Source organism: Mus caroli, chromosome 15, assembly GCF_900094665.2.
Source record: "Mus caroli chromosome 15, CAROLI_EIJ_v1.1, whole genome shotgun sequence".
NCBI classification, from domain to species: domain Eukaryota; kingdom Metazoa; phylum Chordata; class Mammalia; order Rodentia; family Muridae; genus Mus; species Mus caroli.
In genome coordinates this window covers 83,042,497-83,058,990 of record NC_034584.1, presented here as the reverse complement: position 1 = coordinate 83,058,990, position 16,494 = coordinate 83,042,497, and the positions used below count along the sequence as shown (strand labels likewise).

General features: G+C 51.5%; 2 protein-coding genes across 3 annotated transcripts in view; one reads left to right on the top strand and one right to left on the bottom strand.

The window, feature by feature from the left end:
- The window catches only part of Tubgcp6 (tubulin gamma complex associated protein 6), a 24,320-nt gene extending 10,578 nt beyond the window's left edge, over positions 1 to 13,742 (top strand). The window contains exons 4-25 of one of the 2 annotated variants that reach the window (XM_021183055.2): positions 1,670 to 1,843; positions 2,796 to 2,917; positions 3,653 to 3,728; positions 3,894 to 4,003; positions 4,309 to 4,400; positions 4,838 to 4,977; positions 5,365 to 5,514; positions 6,309 to 6,390; positions 6,476 to 6,564; positions 6,646 to 6,761; positions 7,968 to 8,106; positions 8,374 to 8,445; positions 8,574 to 10,041; positions 10,257 to 10,315; positions 10,451 to 10,604; positions 10,688 to 10,856; positions 10,943 to 11,084; positions 11,297 to 11,491; positions 11,569 to 11,701; positions 11,773 to 11,986; positions 12,068 to 12,267; positions 12,349 to 13,742. In XM_021183055.2, the coding sequence (XP_021038714.1) occupies positions 1,670 to 1,843; positions 2,796 to 2,917; positions 3,653 to 3,728; positions 3,894 to 4,003; positions 4,309 to 4,400; positions 4,838 to 4,977; positions 5,365 to 5,514; positions 6,309 to 6,390; positions 6,476 to 6,564; positions 6,646 to 6,761; positions 7,968 to 8,106; positions 8,374 to 8,445; positions 8,574 to 10,041; positions 10,257 to 10,315; positions 10,451 to 10,604; positions 10,688 to 10,856; positions 10,943 to 11,084; positions 11,297 to 11,491; positions 11,569 to 11,701; positions 11,773 to 11,986; positions 12,068 to 12,267; positions 12,349 to 12,440 (4,188 nt within the window). In that variant the 3' untranslated portion in view covers positions 12,441 to 13,742. Of the gene's footprint in view, positions 1 to 1,669; positions 1,844 to 2,795; positions 2,918 to 3,652; positions 3,729 to 3,893; positions 4,004 to 4,308; positions 4,401 to 4,837; positions 4,978 to 5,364; positions 5,515 to 6,308; positions 6,391 to 6,475; positions 6,565 to 6,645; positions 6,762 to 7,967; positions 8,107 to 8,373; positions 8,446 to 8,573; positions 10,042 to 10,256; positions 10,316 to 10,450; positions 10,605 to 10,687; positions 10,857 to 10,942; positions 11,085 to 11,296; positions 11,492 to 11,568; positions 11,702 to 11,772; positions 11,987 to 12,067; positions 12,268 to 12,348 lie in introns of those variants that run through there. The other variant, XM_029469727.1, reaches the window with a different exon arrangement.
- The window catches only part of Selenoo (selenoprotein O), an 11,875-nt gene continuing 7,891 nt past the window's right edge, over positions 12,511 to 16,494 (bottom strand). The window contains exons 5-9 of the mRNA XM_021183056.2: positions 16,003 to 16,283; positions 14,063 to 14,207; positions 13,393 to 13,578; positions 13,106 to 13,262; positions 12,511 to 13,018 (exon numbers count right to left, since the gene is read on the bottom strand). Of these exons, the coding sequence (XP_021038715.1) occupies positions 12,872 to 13,018; positions 13,106 to 13,262; positions 13,393 to 13,578; positions 14,063 to 14,207; positions 16,003 to 16,283 (916 nt within the window). The 3' untranslated portion in view covers positions 12,511 to 12,871. The remainder of the gene's footprint in view (positions 13,019 to 13,105; positions 13,263 to 13,392; positions 13,579 to 14,062; positions 14,208 to 16,002; positions 16,284 to 16,494) is intronic.

Sequence of the window (16,494 nt, the reverse complement as noted above, 5' to 3'; positions counted from 1 at the left end):
CACTCACTTTGTAGACCAGGCTGGCCTCGAACTCAGAAATCCGCCTGCCTCTGCCTCCCGAGTGCTGGGATTAAAGGCGTGCGCCACCACGCCCGGCACACCCTGCTTTCTTACACCACCTAGGACCACCTACCCAGGGGTGCTGCTGCCCTCAATGACCTGGGTCCTCCCACATCAATCAAGAAGATGCACCCACAGGCCAGTCTGATGGGGACATTTTCTCAGCTGAGGTTCCTTCTTCTGAAATTACTTTAGCCTATGTCAAGTTGACATAAAAATGGGCCAGTACTCCCACTGAGTCATCTCACTGCTCCATATTTTTTCTTACAACATTTTTTTTTTTTTTTTTGAGACAGGGTTCCTCTTTGTAACAGCCCTTGATGTACTGGAATTCTCTAAACCAGGCTGGCCTCGAACTCACAGAGAGATCTATCCACTTCTGCTTTCCATGTGGTGAGATTAAAGGAGTCCACCATGCCCAGCAATAATTGTTCTTTTTGAGATAAGTTTCTGTGTAGGACAGGCTGGACTCTGCTGGGATTACAGGGATGCGCATAATGCCCAGTTTATAATCATTTGTTTGTTTTCTGTTTTCCTAGTTTGGAAAGTTTGTGAGCTGTTTGTGGGTGCTGGGAATTGAACTTGAGTCCTCTGGAAGAGCAGCCAGTGCTTTTAACTGCTAGCCATCTCTCGAGCCTTCTTTTTGTGATTTCTTAAGGTGGACAGTGTGGATGTTGATGTATCTTTTACAGGATAGCCATTTACTGTTAGTACTTTTGTTCGGAATGTTGTTTCCAATGTACCTAATTTTTTCTGGTTGTACCAAGACCTGCGAGGTTACTTCTGTCCTCCACAGCTTTAACCATACTGTAGGGAGTTTGCCATGGCAAGACTCTGAGTGTTTGTTTTTGGACACAATCAGTGGAGCAGTACCTGAGGTTTAGCAGGCACCTTCCAAGAAAACTGTCTATGTGTGTTTCTTTTTTTTTTTTTTTAATTTTAAAAATTATGTGTGTATGTCTGTATCTGGATGTAGGTTTGTGCGCATGACCACAATGTCTGGAGAGCAGAAGAACTAGAGTTGCAGGCACTTGTCAGCCACATGATATTGGTGCTTGGAACTGAACTCCGGTCTTTTGGAACAGTGATCTATCTCTCTCTCTCTCTCTCTCTCTCTCTCTCTCTCTCTCTCTGCTTTTTTTTTTTGGACACAGGGTTACTCTAGGGCTACTTTGTAGACCAGGTTGTTGCCACATCAGAGATTTGCCTTCCTCTGCCTCTCTAATGCTGGGATTAAAGCATGTGCAGCACACATAGGATGTGTGTTTCTGTGTCAGCATATGCACATGAGTACAGGTACCTGTGGGGACCAGAAGAGGGCATCAGATTCCCTGGAGTAGAGCTTAATGGTGGTTATCAACTACCCAACGTTAACACTGGGGGTCAAGCTCAGGTCCTCTGAAGGGGAAATACATAGATATTCTCTTACTGCTGAGCCATCTTGCCAGCCCCTTGGCTTGTGTTTTGGTTTCAGATCATTCTGTTTGTGTGTCTTGAACTTGGGGGAAATTTGGGAGTTTTGTGTGGCAGGTGGGAACATGGTGGAGAGAAATGGCACCACAGTAGGGTCTTGGTGTGTGACCTCTAACCCCTTCCCTCTGCCCTGTAGCCGACTCAAGCCTTTGTCGTGGAGCCGGGTGTGCATGTGTCAGGTGCATCTCCTGAAAGCATCAGCAGCATCCTCTCAGAGGTGGCGGAGTATGGAACCTGTTATACACGGCTGAGCCATTTCTCTCTGCAACCTGTTGTAGGCTCCTTGTGCAGCAGAGGCCTTGTTTTCCAGGTATGCCTTTGGAGGACCATGTACCTTCACAAAAGAATCAAGGGTACAGAATTAGAGGTCAGAACCCCTGAGTCCAAACCTCTAAAGAAGCTGGGTGACTTGAGATTGTCTCACTTGTGTCAGTTTTGTTTGGGCAAAGGCACAGAGGGAGGCAGGTGTGAACAGTTAGGGAATTTGAGGGCAAGGACCAAGTGCTATGAGGTGGGTAAGCCAGTACAGGCTACCTGCTCTCCATAAGCCCTACTGTCTTATATGGTATGTAGCAAGATGGATCTCCTGTTTTAAGTTGATTCTTGAGGTACCCAGGGTTTTCTGTTTATTGAAAGATTTGCAGCTGGCTTGTGTGCTGGTAGACTGTTACAGGATCTGGGCAGCCTGGGCAGGTGAGGACAGATTAGCAGAGTGTCGTGTAGAAAACATGGGCAGCTATCAGGGAGAGATGGGTGCAGGGTGCAGTTTTGCAGGAGCTGTTTCCTCCAAGCTCTGATGTGCGGTAAGTCAGTAGCCACATAGGTTTCAGGAACATTAGGAGCTGCATGGGAAAACCCTCTGGCCAGAGGAACAGGGAGTGGACTCCCCAAGAGGACCAGAGGCTGCAGATGGTATAGAATGGGTCTGAGGGAATCCATGGGAGGTGAGGCTGTGGTTGCTGGTTTCCTGTTATGTAGGCAAGACAGGCCAAGGTCAGGATTGTTCCCGGGTGAGTCTGTCTCAGTCTGACGCAAGGAGGCAACGCTGTATCTGGCAGCTCCCTCATCCTACCCTGTATCTTCTAGTAAAGCACCTTGCTCGCAGCTGGGCTTAAGCCATCGTTTCCCCTGCTTGGAAAGTGGGGCCGCCAGGCTATGGCATGGAAGCACCGCTCTGCTTTCCAGCCTGGGTGTGTCCCTCCAAGCTCTGAGTAATGACTGCCTCCATGTCCCAGTGCCTTTCTCCTCCTCCTTTTCCACAGGCCTTCACCAGTGGCCTAAGGAGGTACTTGCAGTATTACCGTGCCTGTGTGCTCTCCACTCCACCCACCCTCAGTCTCCTCACCATTGGCTTTCTCTTCAAGAAGCTGGGCCGGCAGCTCAGGTGAATCTTGGCACAGTGGCCTTGCATGGGCCTCAGGAGCAGACGTGGGCTTTCAGGGCAGTGAAGAGCCAGGTCTGCTCCCTGTCAAGGAGGGCCTAGAAGAACAGTCCGTGCACAACTGCTCACTGTGCCATATAATGAGTTTGTCTTCCATCTGTTTGCGACAGTGGCCTTGCTGGGCCCAGGGCTTTCTGCCCCAATCGTGCTGCTTGGGAGGAAAGGCAGTAGACAGCCTTTGACACATGGGAGCTCATTGGTAAACAGCCATGGTGTCTCTTGGCAGCTGCTAGCCACTGAGAGAAGTTGGGGGTGGCAGATAATATGGGAGGAGATGTATCAGGCAGCAAGGAATTGGGGGGTCATGTGGGTAGAGAGGGTGAGGGTTCATGAGGGGAATTGGTGCTCATTGTAGTCTGACAAGGTGGTAACAAGGCAGAGGTTTCATATGGTCCCATAAATGTGGAGCTAAGGAGTCAAGGATGAGGTGCAGAGGCGTGGAGGTGAGCCCACCATTGAGTGTGGATGTGTCAGTGCCATCTGGGAGGACAGCACAGAAAACAGTGCTGGGCAGGGCTCTATTGGGGTCTAAGATCTGCTGTGTTGTGGGTACAGGTAGTTTTCAAAGACTGTAGACCAGTCACTTAAGGGAACATGAACATTTAGCTTGCTCAGTCTGATCTGGTCCTTGGGACCCTGAGCTCTTGTCACTTGATCTGATCCAGTTTCTGTGTCCAGGTACTTGGCTGAGCTTTGTGGTGTTGGCACTGTATCCCTGGCGACCAGTGGAGAACCCAGGGCTGTGTTCCCCACTGTGAGTCCTCCCTTCTTTCCTCCAGTGTGAGCTTGCAGGCCTCCATTAACTTGTGCATTCTTGTCAAGTGTGGTGGTGTGGTCTGTTAGCCATATTGCCTAGACAGGCATGTGCCAAGTGTTAGAGTGGCTGTGCACCCATCCTGCTTCTTCTCACTGTTTGTAGGGGGTGAAGCTTCTGTCCTACCTCTACCAGGAAGCACTGGATAACTGCAGTAATGAGCACTATCCCGTGTTGCTGTCCCTCCTGAAGACCAGCTGTGAGCCCTACACACGGTAGGTGGTGAGAGGACTGTACTGGCCATACCTGCTCTCCCTATAGTGGGTGGAGGAAGGCTGCACTCAGACCAGATATGTATCTGAGTCTCCTGTTATCCAAGATGTACTGAATGTGCTGGAGCAGCACGCTGATAAAGGACCTACCAGGTAGGAGACCCTACACACCCATAGCTGGTAGTGTCTTTCTCATTCTACTCTGGGGACTGGCCACACTAGCCTCACAGACTCCGTACTTGCCTAGCTCTCCTTTTTCCCCCACCCCCCACCCCACCCCCACCCTCCTGTGTTCCATTACCCTGTAGGTTCATCCACGATTGGGTGTACAGTGGAGTCTTCAGAGATGTTTATGGAGAGTTCATGATCCAAGTTAACCATGAGTACCTCAGCTTCAGAGGTAGGTACCTACCGACTTCTAGGCTGTGCCTATCAGGTTTTGGACCCCCAGGACAAGGGACACTACATTTCAAAGCAGACCTGGTCTCCAGATTCTCCCAGCATCCCTCAGTCCCTACCTGGCACACCCTGAACTTTCCAGCTCGGCCTGGGCTGCCCTTCCTCCAGAGGTTCTTCCTTATGCGATCCAGACATTCTGGTCTCCCCACTCGCTTCGCTCTCTCTCACTGCATGCTCTTTCTTTTTCTCTCTCCCCCTCGCCCCTCTTTCCCTCCCCATGATGACTTCTCTGGCTTTCTTCCTTGGGGCCAGGGAACTAACCTGAGCGCTACTTCCCAGTAAACCTACATTTAATATAGTCTAACCTGGCATGCCTCCTGCCTGGGGTCAGGGCCATTATAACTGCAGATCATCATTTTCTATTCATGTTCTGTCCAGACAAGTTTTACTGGACCCATGGCTACGTGCTCATTTCCAAAGAGGTAGAGGACTGTGTTCCTGTATTCTTGAAGCACATTGCTCATGATGTGTATGTCTGTGGGAAGACCATCAACCTACTGAAGCTCTGCTGTCCCCGGGTGAGAGGGTCCTGCCGGCTGTGGGGGCTGGAGGAGGGGCTTGTGTAGCATGGAGGCTAGGTCTGACCAGGGACTGAGCCTGAGTTAGGTGCTGGTGTGTTTGCCACCATAGTCTTCTGCCTGAGAGATGAGACCGATCACATGGTGCCCCTTAGTTTCTGAGCCCACCTCTGCTGTAGGTGGCCCCATACATGGTATTTCCATTTTGGGATACTTGTTCTGTGGAGCCATCAAGGGTTTCAGCTACCCCCAGATTTAGGAATAAAATTTTCAAGGAAAAAAAAATGGCTGTCTGTATCCATCACTGAAGACTCAGTAGCAAGGCAGTGCTTGGGTCTTGTTTCTAGCCTTGGCTATGTAGTCATTGAAGTCCTTCCTTTTTGGCAGCATTACCTTTGTTGGTCTGATGTCCCTGTCCCTCGGATCTCGGTGATTTTCTCTCTTGAGGAACTGAAGGAGATTGAGAAGGACTGTGCTGTCTATGTTGGGCGGATGGAGAGAGTCGCACGTCATAGCTGTATCAGCAAGGAGGAAAAGGTGCTTGGATGCAGGGCTTTGGGCTTTCTCTGTACTTTTACTTTCCCTTCACTTCGGAGGGTCTGGGCTGATGGAGCTCCCTTACCCCAGGGGTGGGCCCATGTGGACAGCTGTCAGGCAGACTGAGGAGCAAGAAGTACTGGATGTGGGCAGTCAGGCAGAGTGGACAGGGTGTGGGCAGTCAGGCACAGTGTCTTTTCTGGTGTTTCTGTCCTGGTAATAGGTCTAGCTTAGGACACCCAAGCTGCTTGGTGTGTGTCAAGGAAAATCGGAACAAATCTGATGACAGGTTTCTTTTTTTAGGTGGGTAACCTTGCCTGCACTCCAGGTTTTACCAACATTTGGAAATTCTGGGCAGCAAGGCCTAAAATTCCTCTACCTGAGTAGCATTTACAAATACTGAGTGTGTGCCTAGAAGCAGCACCCTAATGCTGCAGTAGACTCCAGGAGGAGAGATTAGTGACTGGCCAGGGCCAATCTCAACAACTTTGTCTTGGCTTGGTGTCTAATGGGCATCAGGAGAGACCCAGGCAAGGACAGATTGAGGAGCAGGAATGCTCATGAGCCCTTCATTTATCTGTGGGTACACAGTCACTTCCTGTCACTCTTAAGCCAGAGGTCTCTCTGTCCTCCTATCCTGTGGTTGAAGCATCATCAGCTGTGAACATTCTGTGGTTTTGGGAAGTGTATCTGTTAACACTGACCAGAAGCATGTTGTTTTGGATAGCCAGTTGTCTCCACACTATCCTAGGGGAAGGGACAGGGTGTTAAGATGATTTGTTTATTGTCTTTAGGAATTACGTATGGAAATTGCAAAACAAGAACTAATTGTCCATGCCCGGGAAGCCGCGTCCAGGGTCCTGAGTGAGCTGAGTGGTAAGTGCAGGTCCAGGTCTTTCCTCTCTGTGCTGGGGCCTGTGCTGGGCTCTTCACCACTTATGCCTCTCACCTTCTCCTGAAGACCGGCAGATGGCAGAACAGATTGCTCTGGACACCCGGAAGCGAGAGCAGTTTCAGCGACTGAAGGAACAGTTTGTGAAGGATCAGGAGGTGGGTGGTCTGGGCTCTGGGTGGTTCTGGCTCCTGGAGTCCTTGATTTGATTTGGCAGTGAGACTGTGTGTGTTGTGTAGCGACGCCTGGCAGCCAGACAAGAAGAGCTAGATGATGACTTCAGCTATGCCCGTGAGCTCCGTGACCGGGAGAAGAGGCTAAAGGCCCTAGAGGAAGAGCTGGAGAGGAAGGCCAGGTAGGGCTGTATGGCTGCAGGTTCCGTGGTGCTGGTTTAAACCTAGTGATGGTCATTTTACTGTCCCAATGTTGCTAGGCAAGTGCTCTACCAGTGAGCAACATCCCTAACTTGTTATTTTAGTTTTTAATCTGAAAAATCAGACATATGTCAAGGCAGAAAGACTAGTCTGCTAGACCAGGATGCTGTCCTGAGCTAAGGGGTTAGAGCTCTTAGGTTGTGCTCTGGGATCCAGTCCTAATACATACAGTGTATTTGATGTCCTGACTGTCTGCTAATGTTATTTATTATTAGTGTGTAGTAATATTTTTATATGCTATGGTGCCAACTTTGGACCTTGTAATGCAAGTAAGCACTCTACCACTGAGCTACAGCCCCAAGATGTTGCTGTGTGGCCCGCAGTCCTCCTGTCTCAGCCTTCCTAGTGCTGGGATTACAGGTGCCTGCTCTGCTCATCTTAAACACCTTTGCTTTGCTTTCTATTCCAAACCTGTTCCCGGCCTCGCAGAGCAATGGTCACTAAGCTGGCCTGGTTCTTGAGTCTGTTTCCTCTTTGCACCGTTAGCTTGTCCTAGAAACAGGCTCATTGTTTCCGTGGAAGGCCTTTACAGGGGGGACTGGCTACATCGTGCATGATGTTCTTGGGAGTTCAACTGTTCCAGCCTTAGATAATATTTACAGAGCAAATGGGTTTGCCTCTTGCATGTGCTAGATATGTGCACACACATGTGAGTAGATGCTCTATTCTCTTAAGAGGAAAACCAGGCATAGAGAGCCATGTTTTTGGGTTGTGGCTCGACAAATTGAAGACTGGGCTTAGATGCCCAGTAGTTAGAGGCTCGGAATCCCTGGGTTTTGCTTTTTTTTTTTTTTTTTTTTTTTTTGTCAGTCTCCAGTTCTCTTCAGTTTGAACTTGGAGAATGGGGAGATGTCTACTTCCCGTAAAGAAAATGGAGCCTGGTTGGAGAGGGCTGGCCCTTAGCCACTGTTTATTCTCTTGTCCCAGGGCATAATGTACATTTTTCTTTGTTTGTTCAACAGACAGTTGCCAAGTCCCATGTGGGCATCTGTCCATTAGAGCCTTTCAGCCTGTGGGCAGTAACCCCCACCCCCAGTCTGTTGTGGGAAGGTGGGGGACAGGAGTCTGGGGAGGGAGTCTGCTTGGAGAGGTTGTAGTGACCATGTCCTCTCTGCATGTGGCTTCAGGCAGGCGCTGGTTGACCATTATAGCAAGTTGTCTGCAGAGGCAGCTCGTCGAGAGCAGAAGGCTCTGTGGAGAATCCAAAGGCATCGACTGGAAAGCGCACGACTTCGTTTTCTCCTAGAAGACCAGAAGTGCATTCAGGTATGGCTGTAGTGTTAGCTGCCAGCCCTTGCACCTAGTTACATACCCTGTCATCCTGTTGCATAAGGGGACAGATGGCACTTGCTGTGGCTCAGGCTTCCAGCCAGACCTGGACGGTGTGAGTGGGCAGCAGGGCAGTGGCATATGTGATGGGTGGGTGGTGCTGTGTAAAGGTGCCAGCGGTGTGTGCTGGCCCTGCTGCTCTCTCCACAGAGCTTCTCTCTCTCTCTCTCTCTCTCTCTCTCTTCCTGTTGGTTTGAATTTCAGGAGATGCTGAGAGACATGGAGGCTCAGCAGCCCCAGGAGCTGCCGAGTGTGTTCCCATCCACAGGCTCTCAGGTAATAAGCTCCAGTGGGAGCATGGGGTCCTGCTGGGTCTCTGCACTCAGTAGGTGTCAGCTGCTGTTACTGAGCTCACCCTGGGGAGTCGGGGTTGAATGACTGGAGGGATTCGATATGTGTTTCAGGTCACATCTCCAGGTCCTGAGCATGCAGGGGAAGGCCATAGCTGTGATCCGGGGTCCACAGAGCTGCATTGGGATTGTTCAAGCCTACCGTGTGCATCGACACCCTCAGTCCCCAAGTCTGCCGCAGAGGGAGCTGATGATTCTGGAGCTGGGCCATTCTCGACTGGTCTCAGCATCACAGACTTTCTGCCCATGGACTCTGAAGAGGAACAGCCTATGGAGAACAGTGGCGCTCCCTTTTTAGAGGTGGCTCTGCAGACCATCTGCTCAGACCTATCCCCTGTAACCCCTGGGCCAGCGGCACTCACAGCAGGGGGCCCCCAGCCTACCCAGTCAGAGTATGATTTCAATACCATACTGAGGCCAGCTATGGCTACCTCCCTCTCACCAGGACCCTTCCAGGATGTTCAGAATAGTGTGGACAGTGACAAACAGCATCTACTGGGGGATGTGCCCACAAAAGTAGATTCTTGTATCCATGATATACAAGAGACTTTGCCTTGCCCACATCCACTCAGTCATGCCACTCCTGTGGAGGGGAGCCTCCAGCCTGTGGACCAGCTCCTTGAACACATGTCAGAGACTACTGTCTCTACAGAGAGCCATGCTTCTGGAATGGCTCCTTGTCAGCAACTTAGCATTTCCAGACACGTGTCAGATGCCAACATCAAGGTGGGGGATTATATGTCAGATGTGGCTCTTCCTCGGCCACGGTGGAATGTCCATGGCCATGTGTCAGAGGCCAGCATTGGAGTTGGGGAGAATATGGCCGAAGTGGCTCCTTCTAGGCCACGGTGGAATGTCCACGGACATGTATCAGAGGCTAGCATTAAGATAGGGGAGAATGTGTCAGATGTGGCTCCTTCTCGGCCACGGTGGAACATTCATGGACATGTGTCAGATGCCAGCATCAAGGTAGGGGAGAATGTATCAGACGTGACTCCTTCTCGGCCACGGTGGAATGTCCACGGGCATGTGTCAGATGCCAGCATCAAGGTAGGGGAGAATGTATCAGACGTGACTCCTTCTCGGCCACGGTGGAATGTCCATGGGCATGTGTCAGATGCCAGCATCAAGGTAGGGGAGAATGTATCAGACGTGACTCCTGCTCGGCCGCGGTGGAATGTCCACGGGCATGTGTCAGAGGCCAGTATTAGGATTGGGGAAAATGTATCAGATATGGATCTTCAGCAACGTGGATGTGCCCAGCCTCCCTTGATTCTGGAGGAGCCCTTGCCAGAAGCTGAGGCTGACCTCAAGCCCCATCAGTGTCCCCCTGCTCATGTGTCTGAGGCAGTGCTTGGTGTGGAAGCACAGAGCCCTGCTCTAGAATGTGGGCCACAGCTACCTGAAGAAACGAAGCCTACTGTGTGTTCTGGCTCTGGCAGAACAGAGGAAGGTAGCCTACAGACCGAGACCCTTGTGGCTGAGCCTAGCATGCTGGAAAGTGGCATCCCTGAAGAGAAAGGTCAGAGTGGGCGGTGCTGGTCAGGGTGGGACTGTGGCATTCTGGAAAGGCAGTGGCACACTGTCCTTTGTGATCCTTGTCTGTCAGCCTGGATCAAGTTGCTGCTGGGGTGGGGTTGGGGACTGGAGGGGTTCTCTGGGCCAGTCTCACTAGGTCTTCTCAAGCAGGCATTGGATACTAATGGCCCTCCTACCCATTATTTTCTGTTTATTTAGGTCCAGGGAGAAGTAGGGATGCTGAAGACCTTTCTCCATGTTTGCCTTCAAGCTCACAGGTCAGGAGTGTGCATGGAACGCCACCCCATGGGGTTTCCATATGCCCATTTCCTTTTTAGCACAAGCAAAATGGGGTGGGGGCAGAGTTGTGTACTGTGTAAGGATGCAGTTCTTTGAGGTTGGCCTCTTTTTAGGAAGACACAGCTGTCCCCAGCAGCCCAGGTCCTAGTGATGAGGTATCAAACACAGAAGCTGAGGCCAGACGCTGGGGCAAGGAGCAAGCCTATTTGACAGACCTCACAAAATTGTACCACCTGGAGCAGTACCCGGACAGCTATGATTCCATGTGTGAGTGGGCCAGTTACAGTGGAGCTTGTGGGTGCTCTGGGCGGTATCCCTAAACTTCAGCAAGTCTGTTTTGTTTCCCACAGCAGAACCTCCTGTTGCTCACCTGGTCCACCACATGCTTCCCCGGGCCTTTGCTTTCCCTGTTGACCCCCAAGTTCAGTCAGCAATAGACGAGAGTGCAGTGCAGCTGAGCGAGCTGCTGACGTTGCCTGTGCTTATGAAGCGTTCCCTTATGGCGCCTCTGGCTGCCCAGTGAGTGCCTCCACCCGCCCGACTGCAGCAGCCTGCCATTCCTCTCCTGCCTGCCCTGCCCCCTAACCCCAGCTCTCCCTCCCCAGTGTCAGCCTGGTCAGCAAAGCCGCAGTTGACTACTTCTTTGTGGAGCTGCACCTGGAGACACACTTTGAGGCACTGCGCCATTTCCTGCTGATGGAAGATGGAGAGTTCGCTCAGTCCCTTAGTGACTTGCTCTTTGAGAAGGTAGCTCTAAGATATGCAGCTGGACTCAGGCTGCCCAGTAGAGGTGTTGTGGGTAGGATGCAGGTGGCTGCTGGCCTCGGGCCCACCCAAACATGTCCCTAGCAATATGGTGACACGGTGCTGCTCTGGCAGAACTTGGGCTGCTGGGCAAGTAGGGAGGGGCAGGTCACAAACCTGGGGCTCCTTGAACCTTTTTCTCTTGACTTCCTTAGCTAGGGGCTGGGCAGACGCCTGGAGAGCTGCTCAACCCACTGGTCCTTAACAGCATCCTGAGCAAGGCCCTGCAGTACAGCCTCCACGGGGACACCCCGCATGCTTCCAACCTGTCTTTTGCTCTCAAGTACCTGCCTGAGGTGTTTGCCCCAAATGCCCCAGATGTGCTGAGCTGCCTGGAGCTCAGGTACAAGGTCAGCAGTGTCCTGCCACGGTGTATAGGGGAGGTGTATCCGAAAGCTGTATGTACTAAGTAGGGCTTCCTGAACAGGTCGACTGGCCCCTCAACATTGTTATCACGGAGAGCTGCCTGAACAAGTACAGTGGCATCTTTTCCTTTCTGCTGCAGCTGAAGCTCATGATGTGGACACTCAAAGACATCTGCTTCCACCTCAAGCGCACAGGTGAGGCCTGGCCCACGTCTGTCCTATGTGTGTGGCTTCAGGCTGCCGCTAAGCTCTTTGTTCTTTCCCAGCCCTCGTGAGCCACACGGCTGGCTCAGTGCAGTTCCGACAGCTGCAGCTGTTCAAGCATGAGATGCAGCACTTTGTGAAGGTCATCCAGGGCTACATTGCTAACCAGATCCTGCATGTCAGCTGGTGTGAGTTCAGAGCCCGTCTAGCTGTGGTGGGTGACCTAGAGGAGATTCAGCGGGCCCATGCCGAGTACCTGCACAGGGCTGTTTTCAGGTGAGGCAGGCAGGCAGGCACCTGGGCTTGGGTGTGCCCTGGTCAGGCTGGGCAGATACCAGCAGCTCTACCCTCCACCAGGGGCCTACTGACAGAGAAGGCAGCGCCAGTCATGAACATCATCCATAGCATCTTCAGCCTGGTGCTCAAGTTCCGAAGCCAGCTCATCTCTCAGAACTGGGGCCCGGCCACTGGCCCCCGTGGTGCCGAGCACCCCAACTTCCCCCTCATGCAGCAGTCCTACAGCACCTTCAAGTACTACTCCCACTTCCTCTTCAAAGGTAAGCCCTTCTTTTGAGCTGAGCTGCTGGGGTGGCCAGGCCCAGGGCGGGCAGGAGCCTAAGAGTTGGATGCCTTTCTAGTAGTGACCAAGCTGGTGAACCGAGGCTATCAGCCCCACCTGGAAGACTTTCTGCTTCGCATCAACTTCAACAACTACTACCAGGACTCCTGAGGACAGACAGATCATGGCTGCATTCCCAGTTTACCTGGATGGGGCTAGGCCCAGGCAGTGACCAGAGATAGACCTGAAGAAGCTGCTTTATTTAGAGGCCAGGAGATTCAACAGGTGTGACGCCCAGCCCTTTGGGGCAAAATGCACAAACGGGCCACAAGGCTTACTTATTTAGGCCTGTTTGCATTACTTACAAACATGAGACTGATATCCTAGCATGAAGCACTGTGTGCTGAGGGCATGTTGAATGTTAGGCCAGGGCAGTACTGCTAAGGTAGTATCAGACAGAGATGGGTCAGGTTTTGACTGGAGACCTCTGCCGTCATGGAGAGACCGAGGACAGGCATCCCAGTGGTCTCAGCAACTCAGCAGCACTGGGGAGGCCTCGGGAGACTCCAGACAAGTGGAGGACACCGAGGCCTTTATGAGGATCATGTTACACAGAGTTCTGCTGCCCAGAGGGGTGGCCTGCTACTGTAGGAAGATTGCTCCTCAGTGCTCCTTGCCACTGCTTCAGGGCCTGTGGCCTCTTCTTCACTGTGGTAAGGAGACTCTAGCAGCTTCAGGACACGCCGCACCTAGAGAACAGGTGAGAGGAACTCGGTGAGCAGCTTATTTAACGACATATCCATGAGAGGAAGGGATAACAGGTAGTGTGTGCTTGCCTCTGAAAAGTCTCCATTTTCAGCAGCTTCAATGGCTTTCTGTGCAATATAGTTCCTTAGGACGTACTTGGGGTTGTTGGCACGCATGACGCGTACACGTTCTGCCTGCCAGGCAGCAGTGTCTCCAACACCCTCCTTCTCCTTGTCGAGACGGTCTCTGGAATCAAAATCCTAGCTGGTTTTTCCAACTAAGAATTCCATGCCCCCAATTCAGGGCCATCTGCAGCCCCTTCTAAGGTGGCCATTGTGTCAAGATGCCAGTACAAATGACCCTGGGAACTGCCTACCTGTATTCCTGTAGCCAGGCTTCCCAGTGGTCTCTGTTCTTGCTCTGCAGGTCAGAGGGGCTCAGCTGTTCTAGCCGTGACTGATGCTCCACACGTTCTAGCTCCTTTGTGACATTGGCTTGAGTACCAATGAGTGCAAAGAGCTGTGGGTTCGACTGTGCAAGCATCAGCATCATAGAGAGCTGCCTGTAAGGAGGGTGGCATGGGAAGTAGCTCAGGTGCTGAGGCAACTTCCAAATTGCTACACCCCCACCCAGGGGGCCATCTGTCCCGGGTGTTTCTACAGATCTTAAGTGCCATTTCCTCTTGATGGTTACTGCTCCTTTCCCCACTAAACTCCTTTTTCATAACCAGCCTCTGGGTTGTTACTTGAAAGCCCGTAAGCCACCATTTGCCATATCTCTTCCTAGCTGAATGCAGCACGCTGCATAGTGTGCACACCCTGTAGGATAGCATGGGAAGGCCTGTCTGCTTGGCATCTCCAGTCCAGTCCACCTATGTCCTGCTTTCTTCTAGTTAGTGTCCTGGTCCTCAGTGGTGCAGAAATGCCACCTCACTGCATTTCATGCCCAGGAGCGGTGCGGCTGCCAGGCCCCCAGTGCACTCGGGAAGCACTCTGTAGCCTCCCTGCTGCTCCCCTTCTGAAAACTAATTCTGAGGTTGTACTTACCGGGGATCCATCTGCGGTCTGAAGGCGAGCCTTAGTTCTTCCAGAGAGGCGCACTGGGAGGTCAGCCTGCTCAGGAACTCTGCTGAGTCCGACAGGTCAGCCGGGAAGGAGCTCAGAACACAGAAGGTGTTAGTGAAGTCAGCACCTAAAAAACGAGCTGCTCAGTGCCCGGGAGGCACACGCTGGGCCCCGTTACTCCCCCAGCCCATTTCCTTAGGCTCTATACATCTGTTACCAGTCCTTTGTAGGTCACCTGAAAAATGGATTGACACAAAAAACAAGGCTAGCACTGGACCCTCAGTCACAGTGCCTGCCTCTGGTCCGGGCATAGATGTGCCTGATACACTGTGGCTATTAGCTTGACCTAGCAACAATCCTCACTGCAGCTCTTGAGCAATATATAAAAGTGCAAAATGCGGGCTGGTGAGTTTGCTTAATGGATAGTGGTGCTTGCTGCCACTCATGCTGGCTCAGGCTTCATCTCGGAGACCCATAGCATGAAAGAACGGAGTTTTTGCAAAGTGTCCTGCTTCTACACCTCTACAATGTACACTGTAGCGTGCACACAGTGAAGTTTTTTTCAAGACAGGGTTTCTCTGTAGCCGTGGCTGTTCTGAACTCACTTTGTTGACCAGGCTGGTCTCGAACTCAGAAATCCACCTGCCTCTGCCTTCCGAGTGCTGGGATTACAGGTGTGCGCCACCACGCCCAGCCTACACAATGCTTTTTTTTCCCCCTTTTGGTTTCTTAAGACAGGGTTTCTTTCTGCAGACCTGATTGTCCTGGAACTCACTTTGTAGACCAAGATGACCTCAAACTTACAGAGATCTGCTCCTGCCTCCCAAGAGCTGAGATTAGAGGCATGTGCCACTACAGCCCAGCCTCATTTTTTTTAGCGGTGGTGGTGGTGATCCCCTTTAACTGCAGGACTTGGGCAGCAGAGGCAGGTGGATCTTGAGTTTCAAGGCCAAACTGGTCTCTTCAAAACAAAACAAAAGGCTTGCAGAAGACAAACTTGTTGAAAATGAATTCTGTGCCCCTGCAATGGAGAGGCTGGTTGACAGATGGGCAATTCAGCCTTACTGCTGTCTATAAAATGCCTGCTTTAGGTCTGAGTGTGTTGAAAATGAAAAGATAAAAACAATCCATGCAAATAGTAGCTAGCGAGGCTGAGGTAGTGTGTGGGGCACATGCCCTTAATACCAGCAACAGGCAGATCTCTGAGCTCAACGCCAGTCTGGTATACGCTGAGTTCTAGAACAACCAAAGCCACCTAGAGACTCAATCTCAAAAACAAGAAGCTGAGGCGGTTATGCTAACACAGGCAGAAAACAAGCTGGGCATGTAATCCCAGCCTTCAGGAGGCTGCTAGAAGACCTAGAAGAGCACCAGTTGGAGGCCAGCCTGGGCTAGACTGTCTCCAGACAAGTCTGCAGTTCTAAGTCTAGTCAGGAACAAAGCAGATGCTCAGCTGCTTCTACTCAATCCAGTGTGGAAACCAGAGCTGTCAGAGATAAGCTAAACAGTGACCTAGTAAACTATGCTGTAAGAACTGAAAGCAGGGACTCGCACCAAGCCAATAACTGTACACATGTTCAAAGCAGCACTATATGTAATAGCTAACGAGCCCTGAGGGGTCATTACTATACAACTAGATAGTCAGCATTAAAAATGGAGGTAAGTTCAGACACATGCTGCAACATGGAAGAACCCAGGGATCGTCTGTGGAATGAAATAAGCCAGTCACGAGTCCATGGAGTTCCTCTACTGAGGTCCCTGGAGTGGTCAAATTCACAGAAATCAGAGCGGGGGTACCAGGGAGGTAGATGGAGAGTAGTGAGAGCAGACAGAATGTCAGTTTGGGAATCGGGACTGCCTTCAGTGCCACTGAGTTTGGAGAACACTAAGTATTTTCCCACAGTGACAGGGTTGTGGCTTACCAGTCAGATGCATGGTCTCCAGAAGTTTGGCCACAAGTGTCCCATCTTCTTCCTTCTCCACCCGAATAAGGCCCAGCTTTTTGCGCATCTTCTGTAGGTAGTGCCTTTGGAACTCAGGGTCAAACTCCTCTTTTAGAATGGCCTCAGCCAGCGCAAGTGGCAGTTCTGGCTCCAATGCTTCCGCTAGTTTCTGCAGATTCCACTTGCATACCTGGGGCTGCTTACTGTATGTGTAGCGCCCAGCATTGTCAGAGGCATTACATATATGGTCAGGGTCGTACCTGCCATACAGAGAAATGCTATAAGAGGAGACACGGGAGGTGCTGGCACCAGACATTTCCTAAAGAGGTTGAGATGGGGAAAGTCCAGCAACGACAGGGGCACAGCCCAACTCAACTCTGAGCTAGGATTGTCTGCTGAACCAAAGAGAGGATTTGGAAATACATCTGGATTTGAACTTCATCAGGGCCATTGTGTGACCGACCCCAAATA